The sequence below is a fragment of the Meles meles genome, chromosome 5 (genome assembly GCF_922984935.1).
Source record: "Meles meles chromosome 5, mMelMel3.1 paternal haplotype, whole genome shotgun sequence".
NCBI lineage: Eukaryota > Metazoa > Chordata > Mammalia > Carnivora > Mustelidae > Meles > Meles meles.
The window spans coordinates 140,245,032-140,258,298 of NC_060070.1; the positions used below are offsets into that span (position 1 = coordinate 140,245,032).

The following is a 13,267-nucleotide window of genomic DNA, read 5'->3' on the forward strand; positions in this document are numbered from 1 at the left end:
TTAACTGCAGCATTATTTACAACGACCATGATATGGAAGCGACCTAAGTGTCTATCAACAGATGAATGGATAAAAATGTGATACACATACACAATGGATATACACATGAGTATTACTCAGCCATTAAAAAAAAAAAGGGGAAAGAAAAGAAAAACTCAGATCTTACCATCTGTGTCATGGATTAACCTAGAAGGCATAACACTAAGTGAAATAAGCCAAAGACAAATACCATTTCATTTATACATAGAATCTGAACAAAACAAATAAATGAACAAACAACCAAGTAGAAACAGACCCATAAATAGATACCTAATGGGTGCCAGAGGGCAGAGGGGTAGAGGGACGGGCAAGATGAATGAAGGGGAGTGGGAGGCACAGGCTTACAGTTATGGACTGAAGTCGTCACAGGGATGAAAGACACAGAACAGGGAACACAGGCAATAATGCCGCAGCAGTGCCATACGGTGACAGACGGGAGCCACGCTGACAGTGAGCACGGCTCAAGCTACAGAGTCATACACCGTGTGTCAACTATATATCAGAAAAAAGATGAGCCAACTCCAAACTTAACGAACACAACAGCACATTCCAGGCAATAAATAACTTTCCATCAGGCAAAAGATAAAACAAAAAGCCCCAAGTTATACCTAGATTTTCAGCTGCACGGAGGATTTTAGCACCCCAGTATCCCATACTACTCAAGGGTCAAATGTATTTTCAGAAGAAATAATGGAAAGATAAACCAAGAACTAATTTTTAAAAAATTAATAATCTGCAGGAATGAGGAAGACAACCAGGAGAAAATGAAACTTCTGTGAAGTACCTTCTGGTATGGCTTTAATTTTGGACCAATGCAAATGTTTAAATGTTTTACATAATTACAGAAAACAGAAAGAAAAAAGAGAGAAGAAAAAAAAAGAAACCCCTAAAAACCTAAGAAATTTAAATAAATGAAACTAGTACGTCCAGTTAGTTGTACAAACACAAAAGAATTACTTCAAGGGACTTTAAAGCTCAGTTTTTGAGTATCTGTCCCCAATAGGATATATTCTAAAGACAAAAAAAAAAAAACCTATAAAGAAATCATATAGTAATCAACATTCTTTTTGGTAACAATATCAGTATTTTAATTTAGATATAGTTATGTTCCACTACAAAACAAATGAAAAATTATGTCAATAACATCAAGAACAATGATCTTCAGATTTAAAAAAAAAAAAAAAAAAGATACAAGGGTAAAACTAGAGAATTCAAGTAAAACTGATTTGAAAATTCTGCAAATTCCCTTGAAATGCATTTAAAAAAAGATGGGCTGATTGACGGACCTGTTTGTAATAAAGCCAATACAGCAAAATTCTGACTCTAAAATCTAAACGTTGGGGCATATGGGCGTTGACCATGTTAACTCTTCTGTTATGTCTGAGATGTTGGGGAGGAAAACTGCTTAGAATCCGCACGGTCGGGGCACCTGGTGGGGGTGTGGGTTGGCTGGCTGGGCAGCTAACTCGCGCCTTCAGCTCAGGTCATGAGCTCAGTGTCCTGGGATCCCATGAGATACCACATGAGGCTCCATGCTCAGCCAGGGGTTGGCCTGAGGGTCCCCTCTCTCTCTCTCTCTCTGCCCCTCCCCCACTCTCTCTCTCAAATAAATAAATTTTTTTTTAAAGATTTTATTCATTTATTTGACAGAAAGAGATCACAAGTAGGTCGGGGGGGGGGGAGCAGGCATCCCCCCAAGCAGAGAGCCTGATGCAGGGCCCAATCCCAGGGCCCTGGGATCACGACCTGACCAGAAGGCAGAGGCTTTAACCCACTGAGCCACCCAGGTGCCCTCAAATAAATAAATCTTAAAAAAGAAAAAAGAAAAAAGAAAAGAAAAAAAGAATCTGTACTGTCTAAATCACAAGAGAAACACTAGAAGAAGCTCAACTTTTTAGCCTGTGCTTCTATCCAAGAACAATTACTCCTCTATAATCACTGTAAACATTTCAACCACTCCTCCTGAAAAATCTATCCAAATTGCCAGATGATTGACAAAGAGTCAAAAGGTCTAGGACCTAAGACCATCTCTCCTTATTCTGAAATGCTGGATTTCACCTAAAGGATTCCAGCAGTGAGCAAACAGCGAACAGTCCCTGTATCTGAGATAAACACAGACTGCTTACAAATTGGTTTTCTGGTTCTGAAAAAGTAAAATGAAGGACTTCAAGAAACATACTTATTATGACAAAGCTAAACAGTTGTATTGAAACATTATGGGTATTTTCATGACATTATTAAGGAGATTTTCTCTCTGAATTTCTCATCAAATTCACCCTAAGGTAAGGTACAGGTAGTAGCACATGGGAGAATAATACTCTCTTATTCAAATACATCTCAAGACCATTGTTTTCTTAAAGTAATGTTAAAAATTTGTTTGACTAGAGAAAAGAACGTCCTGGAGAACACATCACAAACCATCATGGATGGTAGGACCGCAGATGCTTTTTAAAACAGTTGTGCTTTTTTCTGCTTCACAGGATTTGTCTGACTCCTCCTCTGGCATTAAGAATGCATTACTTCCTGGGGCGCCTGGGTGGCTCAGTGGGTTAAAGCCTCTGCCTTCTGCTCAGGTCATGATCCCAGGGTCCTAGGATGGAGTCCCACATCGGGCTCTCTGCTCAGCAGGGAGCCTGCTTCCCTTCCTCTCTCTGCCTGCCTCTCTGCCTACTTGTGATCTCTGTCTGTCAAATAAATAAATAAAATCTTAAAAAAAAAAAAAAAAAGAATGCATTACTTTCTAACTACCAAAGAAGTTCTTAAAATTCATGTGCGTTTGCTGGGTACAAGATAACTGATGGGAGTAGGGGGCGGGGTAAGGATGATTTGAGATTAACCGCACTGAAGATAACCAACACAAGGATAATTTGAGAAACGCGATGGGGATAAAGTCCCTTTTCCCATAATTCTGGGTACTCAGTTAAACAACACTTCGCTCACCACCACAAACAGTGCCCATCATCTTTGGTTCCCCGTTTCCAAAGGCAGGTAAAAGAAGTATTCAAATCACTGCATCAATACCAAACCCCAACATACTCTCTGTACAAGGCACAGAGCTGGGGGCGAGAGAGAAGAAAAGACGTTATCCCTACCTACCTCCGCTCGGTCAGCAGATCCTCCAGCACCGATTTTTGCCCAGCATTGCTCTGTACACTGAGAATACACTTGTGAACAAAACAGACCAAAAATCCCTTCTGCTTCTCCGTACCTAAGTTGACTTTTGGTACTACACCCAAACTTTTTTTTTTTTTTAAAGATTTTATTTATTTATTTGACAGACAGAGATCACAAGTAGGCAGAGAGGCAGGCAGAGAGAGAGAGAGGAGGAAGCAGGCTCCCCGCGGAGCAGAGAGCCCGATGCGGGGCTCGATCCCAGGACCCTGGGATCATGACCTGAGCTGAAGGCAGAAGCTTTAACCCACTGAGCCACCAGGCGCCCCCCAAACTTCTTAAAGTTTAAGTCTTAACTGAGAGTGATTTAAGTCTGCTTCTTGCCCTGCCCTACTGCACCCTCCAGTGAATGACACTCCTTGCCGGCAAGGACCCACATTTAGTTCACCTGATGCAGTTACTGAGTTTCTACTAAGTGGCAGGTCCTCTACTGAGAAGCATGGATAAGAAACAGGTGAATAAATAATTTCATATTTAGACTCAGATGCTGACAATGCCTGACACATCATACGTGTTCAATATGTATTTGCTAAGTTAATACATCGCTTACTTGATGCCTTTGTTCATTTCTTCCATTCCTCTGTTCACTGTATTTCCATCTGCTGCTTATCTCCCGTTGAAACCAGAAGGAAAGACCTTTTATAGCCTTTTAAAACTGAACAGGAAGAGAGGCCTTTATTTCTCTTCCACTCCCCCACCAAATAATCCAGAACGTCAGCAAGCATAGAAGGAAAACTCTGAGGAGTGTACTTTATCGTCAACAGAAGAATTTAGGAGAGAACACAGAGACTGGATTTCTTGCTGGTCCCTCCTGAACCACTGGCAGAGCGGCATCAACATTTTGCTTGAAAAGCTAAAAGTAGCATACTCATAATAAATTATAACTCTAAAAATATCCAAATAAAAAATTTATCGCCTCTCACATGTAAAATTAACTGTATCTTCACTGCCTGTATTAGTATGTATAATTCCAAACTTGAACAAAATTCCTGCACTGAAAGTAGATCCATGCGACAAAGGCTGCTTTTAGAAATTCATCTTGATGGTCAACAATCATTAACAAAAAATACAAAAATATATAGCCTTTAAATATGTCTCCTAAAAAAAGGTTATGCAGACAAGGTGATAGATGATGTAACCTTTTGTTATGGAATGCATTAGAAATTTATTTTTAAATTAATTATAAAACTTAGGCTCCTGTGTCCCAATAAATAAGCTATTTTCCTGAACACATACAAATTGGTTTTGTTTAAATGAAAATCCAAGGCAAAACCCAAAATATGCTATTTCTTTGATTCACTAAAAGAAACTTCCTTCAAGCCTTATTTCTTAGGCAATAAGGTACAAGTAAAAACTACCATAGTCATAGTCCTCATTTTCCAACGCAGACCCAGAAATAACACACATCACAGATAAATTAAGAGGTATCAACTCCCACTATGTCATGAAGAAATTTGCTGCATTGACCGATTTATCTTAAACCAAGTTCTTGGACCTAAATATTTATTTGCCTGCTCTAATCCTGGATAAACACACTGATTTTTGTTGTTCCTGTTGTTGTTTTTTAAAGATTTTATTTATTTGACAGAGAAAGACCAGTGAAAGAGGGAACACAAGCAGGGGAGGTGGGAAAGAGAGCAGCAGGCTTCCTGCTGAGCAGGGAGCCCAACATGGGGTGGGGCTCCTTCCCAAGGTCCTGGGATCATGACCTAAGCCGAAGTCAGATGCTTAAAGACTGAGCCACCCAGATGCCCCAAACACACTGTTTAAAAGAAAATTAAATCTGAAGTATAATTAAACTCTCAGATGAGCACTTATCACTGCAACTGAAAAGTGACTAACAGCTTCTCTTTCTGGTCCATTCTTTACAAAGAAGTTGGGATTTTAGGAAGGAAGTTTTAGTTTTCTTGATACAGTCAAATGCATCTCCGAAAAGGTGTCACTCGCCCAAAATTAGCAACATGACTTGCTTTTCTTCCATAAATGAATCATGCTCCCCTTTCAAAAGCATGGGGTTAGACCTAGAACTTAGTTGAAAAGTGTACGAGAAGGATAAATAAGATCTGCCCAAAGATACAACAGTTTTCTCCAAGAATACATAGGAGGGAAGTACAGTTTCTCATTCATTTACTCACTCGTACGAATGCTAATCAAGTCAGTACTGGAGTGACAGAAACCAGGCCCTTACCCTTGCGTCTGCAGTTTAGACCACCAGGAGGCCAACAACTGAAACACAGAGATATTATAATTACAGTCTGGTCAACATGTGAAGGAGGCATATGAAAGGCATAATCCTATTTGGGAGAGGACAAGTGCCACGGAAAAGGTATCTTTATAAACTACGGCTAATTTGTTAAGGGGACAAACGGCGAAGGGACAGGGGAAGGTGAATGTAAGAAGGAAGGAAAGCGCCCGCAGAGAGAACTAGAAACCCGAGCCCGCCTGTACAGAGAAGTAAAACAGGAGCGGATGGTGCCTCGTGCGCTCTACCAAATGCACTCCCCACAGACAGCCGATGCTGACTAGAAACAGATCCTTGGGAGTATGCTCTAACCCAAAAAGTTTGTCCCGCCTCTGTCTTCGGGGTCATCTGATGTTGATTCAACTCTGTTTAGCATCCTACTTTCTATTTTCTGGGGCTTATTTCTTCAAGTCTAAGCGGGCATCCAAGTGGAAATGGAGATTAACTGGATGCCCCAGTTAGAGCTTCCACCGCTCGTGAAGGAGATGAAGTATAAGGACCTTGAATTTAACCTGAGTAAGTGACAAAATGAGAAGTGCCCTACAAAATATTCCATTCAATTCAGCTGTCAATTCAGTATTTTGAGTATCTGTAAGTCACTTCTTAACCACTTCCGCAGCTGTTGACAAACGATTAATTTAAAACCAAAGTAAAGGAGCGCTTGGGTGGCTCAGTCGGTTAGGCCTCTGCCTTCGGCTCAGAGTCCTGGAATTGAGCCCTGCATCAGGCTCTCTGCTCAGCAGGGAGCCTGCTTCCCCATCCCGCTCTGTGCACCACCCCCCCGCCCCGCCCCAGCTGATGCCCTCTCTCACATAAATAAATAAAATCTTTTAAAATAACTCAAAATAAAGGTATTACTGTGTTTGTTAAAAAAAAGGGGGAGGGGGCAGATAAAAACGAACATCATTCGTCATTAAGGAAGTGTAAATTAAAGCCACAGTAAGAAACCACTAAGATACCTATAATGAGAGCTAAAATTTTTTTTAAAAGCCTGACAACACCAAGCGCTACAGAGGATGCAAAGCAACAGGAACTTTCACATGAGGCTGGTGGGAATGCAAACTAGTACAATCGCTCTGCAAAACAAGTTGGCAGTTTCTTGTGAAGTTAAAAATGCACTTAACACACGATCCAGCAATCCCACTCCTAGATATTTATCCAACTGAAATGAAAACTCAAGTTTACACAAAAACCTGTACATAAATGTTTATAGTGGCTATATTCCTAATTGCCAAAAACTGGAAATCACCCAGATGTCCGTCAACTGAAGAGTGGGTAAGCACACTGTGGTCGGCTCAGCCATACAATCAGCAATAAAAAGGACCAATCTACCGATATATGCAACAACAGCAATGAATCTCAGATGTATTACACTAAGATGCCAAAATTAGAAGGCTGCATACTATGATTCCATTTATACGCCATTCTAGAAACAGCAAAACTATAGAGACAGAAGACCAATCAATGGTCATCACTGAGAGATGGGGAAGAATCGTCTACAAAGGGGTAGAGAGGAATTCTGGAGAGTGAGGGAACTGTTTGATCACTGATCCTTGAACAACTGGGTGGCGCTGGGACACGGATCACCCACCCCCCACCCCTACCACCACACAAGCTGAAAATCCTGTATAACTTTTGCTGTCCCCAAAACTTAACTATTTAATAGCCTGATGGTGACTGGAAGCCCTACCAGTACTGTAAACAGTTAAGGCGTATTTTGTACGTTGTATTATATGCTGCATTCTTATAATAAAGCTAGAGAAAAGGAAATGTTATTAAGAAAATCACAAGGAGGGCGCCTGGGTGGCTCAGTGGGTTAAGCCGCTGCCTTCCGCTCAGGTCATGATCTCAGGGTCGGTCCTGGGATCGAGTCCCGCATCGGGCTCTCTGCTCAGCAGGGAGCCTGCTTCCCCCTCTCTCTCTCTGCCTGCCTCTCCATCTACTTGTGATCTCTCTCTGTCAAATAAATAAATAAAATCTTAAAAAAAAAAAAAAACAAGAAAATCACAAGGAAGAGAAAGGTATTTCCAGGGCTGTGCTGTAGTTATAAAAAAAAAGTCCGCATATAAAGTAGATCCGTGCAGATCAAACCTGCATCATTCAAAGACCAACTGTATACTGACTGTGGTGGTTACATGAATATGCACATCTGTCAAAACTCACAGATCTGCACACTAAAAATCATACATTTTACTCTATGTAAGAATCAGTTAATTTTAAAAATGGGGATAAAAAAGATGAATGAGAGATCTTGGCAACAAAGAGATGAGACTGAAAAGTTACAAAGGAGTTAGTCACATCATGCAAGACCCTGCTAAGAAGTTTCGGATTTTACCCTCAAAGCAACAGGGGTACCAAATGATCTCAAGATAGGGACAGACACAAGTCAGTTGTGTTTGAAAGAAGGATGATAACAGTTGCAGAGTGAAGTAAGAGCATAACAAGGAGCAACTGGGAGACCAAAGAACCCACCACCTAGGTAATTTAGGGGATTAATTAGCAAACCTGAGGCAGAGGCCAGAGATGGACAAAGTAAGAGATAGGAAGTTGTCAAGTTTCTAGCAACAGTGAAACCACTGAGCAAGCTGGTGCTGAGAAAAAGACTAAAACAAGCGACACTGCAATACCTGTGGGACAGGCAAATGCAAACATCGGGTAAGACGGATCCATCTAGAGCTCAAGGGAATAACCCAAGATGGGAGTTTTAGATCCGACGCTCATCAGGCTGTTTGCAGCCATGAAAAGGTAAGGTCAAGATCATGCAAAGACAAACACGTGGAGCGAAAAGGTGAAGAAAACCCTGGGGATAATCAGGAGCAACATCAGCAAGAATGAGGTTGACGGTATAATGTTAAGTATAAGAAGAATTGGCTGAGTGTACAGACCGCAGTAGAGTTAAAAATGGTTACAATCGTGTGCCTGTTTCAATCTAGGGTCTCTCAACCCCTTCATCCTTGGCTTCTCTGATATTATCTTTGGCTTGATCACCCTGGGACAACTGAGGCAGTTCAATAAAAAGTCATCAAAGAATTCCAAGGCTGCACTTTCTACTTTCCATACTGTTGAGAATGAAAATATTCAGCAAATAAAATAGGAGGAATCATCTACTAAACACACTTATTTTTTCAGTTAAACACAGAAGAAGCACTAACAGGTTATATGATTCACTTCAAATCCAGGTCAACTTAATAACTCTTAACTCAACTGGGCCAACTCACCCAGTAAGTTTATCTTGGGAGCTGGACTAATGACTCTATAGATGCTTTAAAGGACCTCTGACACCACAATGAGGTTACCAGGAAATACCATAGGATAGAGTTAGTGATTCTAGGTAATCAATTCTTAATCAGAAATACGCACCAAACTTCCCAGTGAAGCTTACTCAAGAATGCCTATCTTACCCAAGCTCTGCTTCTGAAAATAGTGCTTTAGGAACTTTTAGGGTAAGGCCCACATTACTATCTTTGTAAAAGTCCCGTAAGCGATTCTGATGTATACTCACATACTATACACTGATCCCAAGTTGAAAAGCGATGCTAGAGAAGTTGGTTCCAGAATCTACATAGAGTTCTCACCTGGAAGCTTTACACCATACCCTAATCCATGGGAATCACCTCCAGTTGAGAGCATACAAACATACTTCCCTGATCTAAACGCAAGAGTCTAAGTGCCACCCCCTGTGAAATACCTATGAGTCACCTTTTGGCCTTGGCTAACTAGCTGAGAGTATTTAAGTTCTCAGGAGAATTCAGAAAAGGGCAATGTAAGACAAGGCATGGAAAATGAGTCACTGTCTCTGTTGTTTAATTCCAGTGTTCCAATTTAAGGACAAGTGGACCAAAAAACTTGGTTATTTCACCAACTCAAGTATTAGCTTCAACTAGTATTAAAGCAGAACTGTATCCAACCTGCTGCATTGTGACATTCAGATCCTACTTTACCAATTACCAATATCTCCGAGACTCCCATTTTCCAATTACAGCATAAATATTATAAATCAAGGCAAAAATAATTATCCAAGAACAGCAAACAATTTATCCCACGAAAATGTACACTTACCCATCTCTTCCCTTACTAACAATTTTTACTTCAAAATAATAAATCCCACAGGCTGCTGGAATTGGGTGCGTGGCGCGAACAGACGCTGCGTCTTTTGGGGTTTTGCCATGACCTGCATAGGAAACAGGAAGGGGGAAAAAAATCGAATGAGATATTCAATGAAAATCTAAAACAATTCAGGAAGAAATACAGTTTTTAGAATGGTATCTAGACATTTCTGCTCCTATCAGTACATATAAAGACTTGATGAAACATGTGTCATTACAATGCAATATGCAAAGTAGCCCAGGGTTAGTCATGGGACTCTTGACACTATTACTAGATTAACACACTTCCAGAATCTGAACACTCTGAGCCTACCAAACTAATATTTCAGGGTAGACTATATTTTTAAGAGAAAAAGGATGCATTTTAAGAACTTGATGAAAGTATGATCTTAATTTTATTAGATCCAAATATGCTTATAATTTATATTATTTCCAAGCAACATTCTTTTGTCAAATGGCTTTTTTTTTAACGATTTTATTTATTTATTTCACAGACAGAGATCACAAGTGCGCAGAGAGGCGCGCAGAGAGGCAGGCAGAGAGAGAGGAAGGGAAGCAGGTTCCCCACTGAGCAGAGAGCCCAATGTGGGGCTTGATCCCAAAACCCTGGGATCATGACCTGAGCAGAAGGCAGAGGCTTTAACCCACTGAGCCACCCAGGCACCCTAACTGGGCTATTTTTTAAACTAGAAGCATCTATATCATGGGTATATCTTTAAGTGAAATTTTATATAATTAACTGAATAGGCGAAGCAGCTTTCTTACTTTTAAGAATTTTCAAGTTTGGGTGCCTCAGTCTGGTTAAGCAACTGTCTTCAGCTCAGGTCATGATCGCGGGTCCTTCCCTGCTCAGCGGGGAGTCTGGTCTGTTTATCCCTCTCCCTCAGTCCCACCCCCCTGGACCCCACTCATGCTCTCTCTTAAATAATTTTTTTAAAAATTTAAAAAAAAAAAAAAAGAACTTAAGTCCGTTCTTGGACATACTTTTATCAGTTCTACACAAAGTCTGATTCAACAAATTTCTCTCTGGTCAATTACAGCCTACTAAGAAATATATCTAATCTCTAGCTGTATATTCTTTCTCTCTTTTTAAAGAAAGGAATGCATCATCATACCGCTGCTGAAATCTTTAGGGAATCTGTCAGACAATGGCTTTTAAACTTTTTAAAATAGCTATTCTTCAATTCTAATCCTGAGATTTCCTTCGCTCACAATCACTTCCCCTGTCCCTCACCCAAGACACAAATTAGTCTGAAAGCTAGCATATGAACAAAAATCAAGTGAGCACAGAAAATACACCCCTAAAACCACAGCAGAAGAAAAAGACAAGTTGAAGTAGTATGTCAGAAAGCACTCAGAGTAAGACAAGTCTGCACAATCCCCAAAATGACTCCATGACAAAAAATACTCTATTATGCATTGTTCCAGTTAAATATGCTTCGCCCAATACAAACTTAAGTCATTAGTCCTTTAGTCATACTATAACATTACCTTCATGGGGAGAAAAATTCCTTTTCTCAAATTTACGATTGTTTTAAAACTAAATACCTTCTTTTAAATCAAAAATTGTATCTTAGCTATACAATAACCATCACACACCAACAAGATACCTTCCTTTCCCATACACTTCATCATTATTACATCATTAAACGGTTAAGTTTACATTTGCAATGCAAATAAGCACATTTTGACATGGCCCAAAAGAAATTGAATGAACTCAGCCTCTCCCTTTTATTACCATGAAAACCTGTGTCCCCAGATGTCTTAAGTATATAGGTTATGGGTAAAAGTTCTCAGCCTGGTGACCAATGAGAGGTGATAAAGTTGGTTAGGAAGATAAAAACAAGAGCAGCAAAATACAGATGCCCCCCAAATTGCTTTTAACATTTGGAAGCAAGCGATTTACACTGAGCTAAACTGAAGAAAAAAAATAGCATAAATCTGCAGAATGACATAGGTCCCTTCTTAAAAATAGACATTTAAACTGTAAATATGTGGGGCTCCTGGGTGGTTCAGGTCACGATCCCAGAGTCCTGGGATCAAGCCCCGCATCGGGCTCCCTGCTCAGCAAAGAGCCTGCTTCTCCTCCCTCTGCCAGCTGCTCTCCCTGCTTGTGCTCTCTCTGTCAAATAAATAAATAAGATCTTAAAAAAAAAAAAAAAAAAAAGTTAAATATGTGTTCAAATAATTGAGTTGCCCGGGAAATGCTCAGGCAAACTAAATTCATTTAAAAAATTTAGACAGTTAAAAAAATATATATAAAGAAAACCCTGATTAACCCTGGAGTCTTAAATCAACTAGCTTTTATTTTTGGTTTTGGTTTTTCTGGAAGGAAAATGACCAAAACTTTTAGGGATAAAGTAGTCCCAAGGTATTCTTAACAAGGATGATGATGATGAGGATGCCAACCGTTACCATATATTTAATGCTATGTGAAAAGCACTGCTCCAAGAGCACGATGTTTGTTCACTTGTTTAGCACCCAGAACAACTTCAGAAGTAGGCACTATTTATTATTAAGGAAATTAAGGGAAGATGAAGAGACTCGCCCAAGGTCATAATGTTGTGTGAGAATTCCAAACCAGGATTTGTGCTGAGATTTAAATGCAAGAAGTCCAATCCAGGGCAAGCTCTGAACCCACAGGAAGGACCCAGTTACAATGAGCATTCCGGGATCACTTCACGTGTTTACCTATCTCCTATTCTTGCTACTTCTATGGGAAAAGAGAAAGAAAATTAATATTTGAGGGTAAACTCTCAAAGAATTAAGTGCTTTTGTATAGATTTTTCTCATTCAACATCTGTGAAATGGGTTTTAACCTCATTTTATTTTTTTAAATTAACCTCATTTTAAAGAAAAAAAACTACATATGTTATATAACTTGCCCTGAGTTAGTAAATCATGTGTTAAATCCATACATGAATTAAACTGCCCTACACTTTCCCCTCATGCAAAAATTACTATCAACAACTACATAATCCTTAATCTTCAAGGTTCTATTATACTCACTATGCTCTACTTAAGACACTGGAAAGATTTCATAAAGGTTAAAAGATTTGTTTCATTTTTAAATTAAATTTAAATGTAAGGACCTAGGAAAAAGCTGAGATGTCAGATTAAAAGCATTCATACTCTTGGGTAAGACTAGTAATGTCAGAGTGAAGGGCCTTTTTCTAATAATGTTCATCAGCAGGAAGCTTATCACCTTGAATTCTATGACAACCAGAAAACAACCTCACACTACCAAAGTATAAACTGTTAAAACCACGAAGTCTTCAATGTTAAGTATTTCCTATGTGGTTCAAAAAGAAAATACATTTATTGCTTCAAAGCTCTAAGACCAGCAAGACCATGCTCTTTCATTTCACAACCTGTCGATTCCTTGTAAATGGAAGGAAAGGGTTTGAAGGAAGTTCACCTCCAACCCCCTCCCCTCCACTCTCCAATATGCAGTCCCAGTTGCCTTTCTGGAAATATAACTCAGTCTTCCTTGTACCTCTCTTCCCCCATACAACTAAAATTCCTTAACAGTCTCCCATTCAGCCAAAGAAAACCCTGCTGATCTGGTCAACACTTTCCACCACCATCCTGAACCTGCCACACTGGCCTGACCATGGTCTTTGCCCCAACTCTTCCCCACACCAAACTGGAAAGTGCTATACCCTTCCTCCTTACCTGGTTATGTCCTGCTCATTCATTTGCTCTTAGC

At 39.9% G+C, this 13,267-nt stretch overlaps 1 protein-coding gene across 3 annotated transcripts in view; it reads right to left on the minus strand.

Moving 5' to 3' along the window:
• RANBP9 (RAN binding protein 9) overlaps positions 1 to 13,267 on the minus strand; it is an 87,530-nt gene that overhangs the window by 63,843 nt on the left and 10,420 nt on the right. For all 3 annotated transcript variants that reach the window (XM_046004165.1, XM_046004167.1, XM_046004166.1), the window contains exon 2: positions 9,512 to 9,623. In XM_046004165.1, the coding sequence (XP_045860121.1) occupies positions 9,512 to 9,623 (112 nt within the window). The remainder of the gene's footprint in view (positions 1 to 9,511; positions 9,624 to 13,267) is intronic.